Raw genomic sequence first — 493 nt, 5'->3', positions numbered from 1 at the left:
AAGTTATCTTTCCCAGTAATTCTAAAGTCCAACTTGTCTGACCCTTTGTAGGTTTCTTCCTTATCTGTGCCAGCTGGAGAGTGTGGACAATGATCCTGAACTTCGTGGTAATTGTGTAGCTACCTTGGCCATCATCAGCCAGTCTATGGTTCTTCCGCATCGTATCACAGCCTTCATGGAAGCCATCGCGCAAGTTGCTCACAGCAGGTGGGTTCCATTGCTTTTTAGAATAGAAGGATGTGTGTTGGAGATTTTACAATCTTATTCTTCATCTTTATTGATTGTTTGTCTTGTTAGGAGATATACATATATCCATTAAAAAAAAAGTTTAGAAAGGCCACAAAACTCGATGAAGGATTCAGAATAAGAGAGTATGGATTAATGTGTTTCAGTGTAGATTCAATTTTGTGTCATTTATTAGGCATATCTTGACAGGTCATATTTCTTAATCCAGTGAGTGTGAGTTTATGGACTGTCCTTTTTCTTTGTTTGT

The 493-nt window shown here is 38.1% G+C and overlaps 1 protein-coding gene across 1 annotated transcript in view; it reads left to right on the top strand.

Annotated features, from left to right (window-relative positions):
- Window positions 1-493, top strand: part of LOC119594388 (proteasome activator complex subunit 4-like) — a gene marked incomplete in the record, with an annotated part of 28,225 nt that overhangs the window by 23,380 nt on the left and 4,352 nt on the right. The window contains 1 exon segment of the mRNA XM_037943450.1: window positions 52-207. Within this exon segment, the coding sequence (XP_037799378.1) occupies window positions 52-207 (156 nt within the window).

This window comes from Penaeus monodon, chromosome 33 (genome assembly GCF_015228065.2).
Source record: "Penaeus monodon isolate SGIC_2016 chromosome 33, NSTDA_Pmon_1, whole genome shotgun sequence".
Classification (NCBI taxonomy): domain Eukaryota; kingdom Metazoa; phylum Arthropoda; class Malacostraca; order Decapoda; family Penaeidae; genus Penaeus; species Penaeus monodon.
This window is presented reverse-complemented; position numbering and strand designations above follow the sequence as displayed.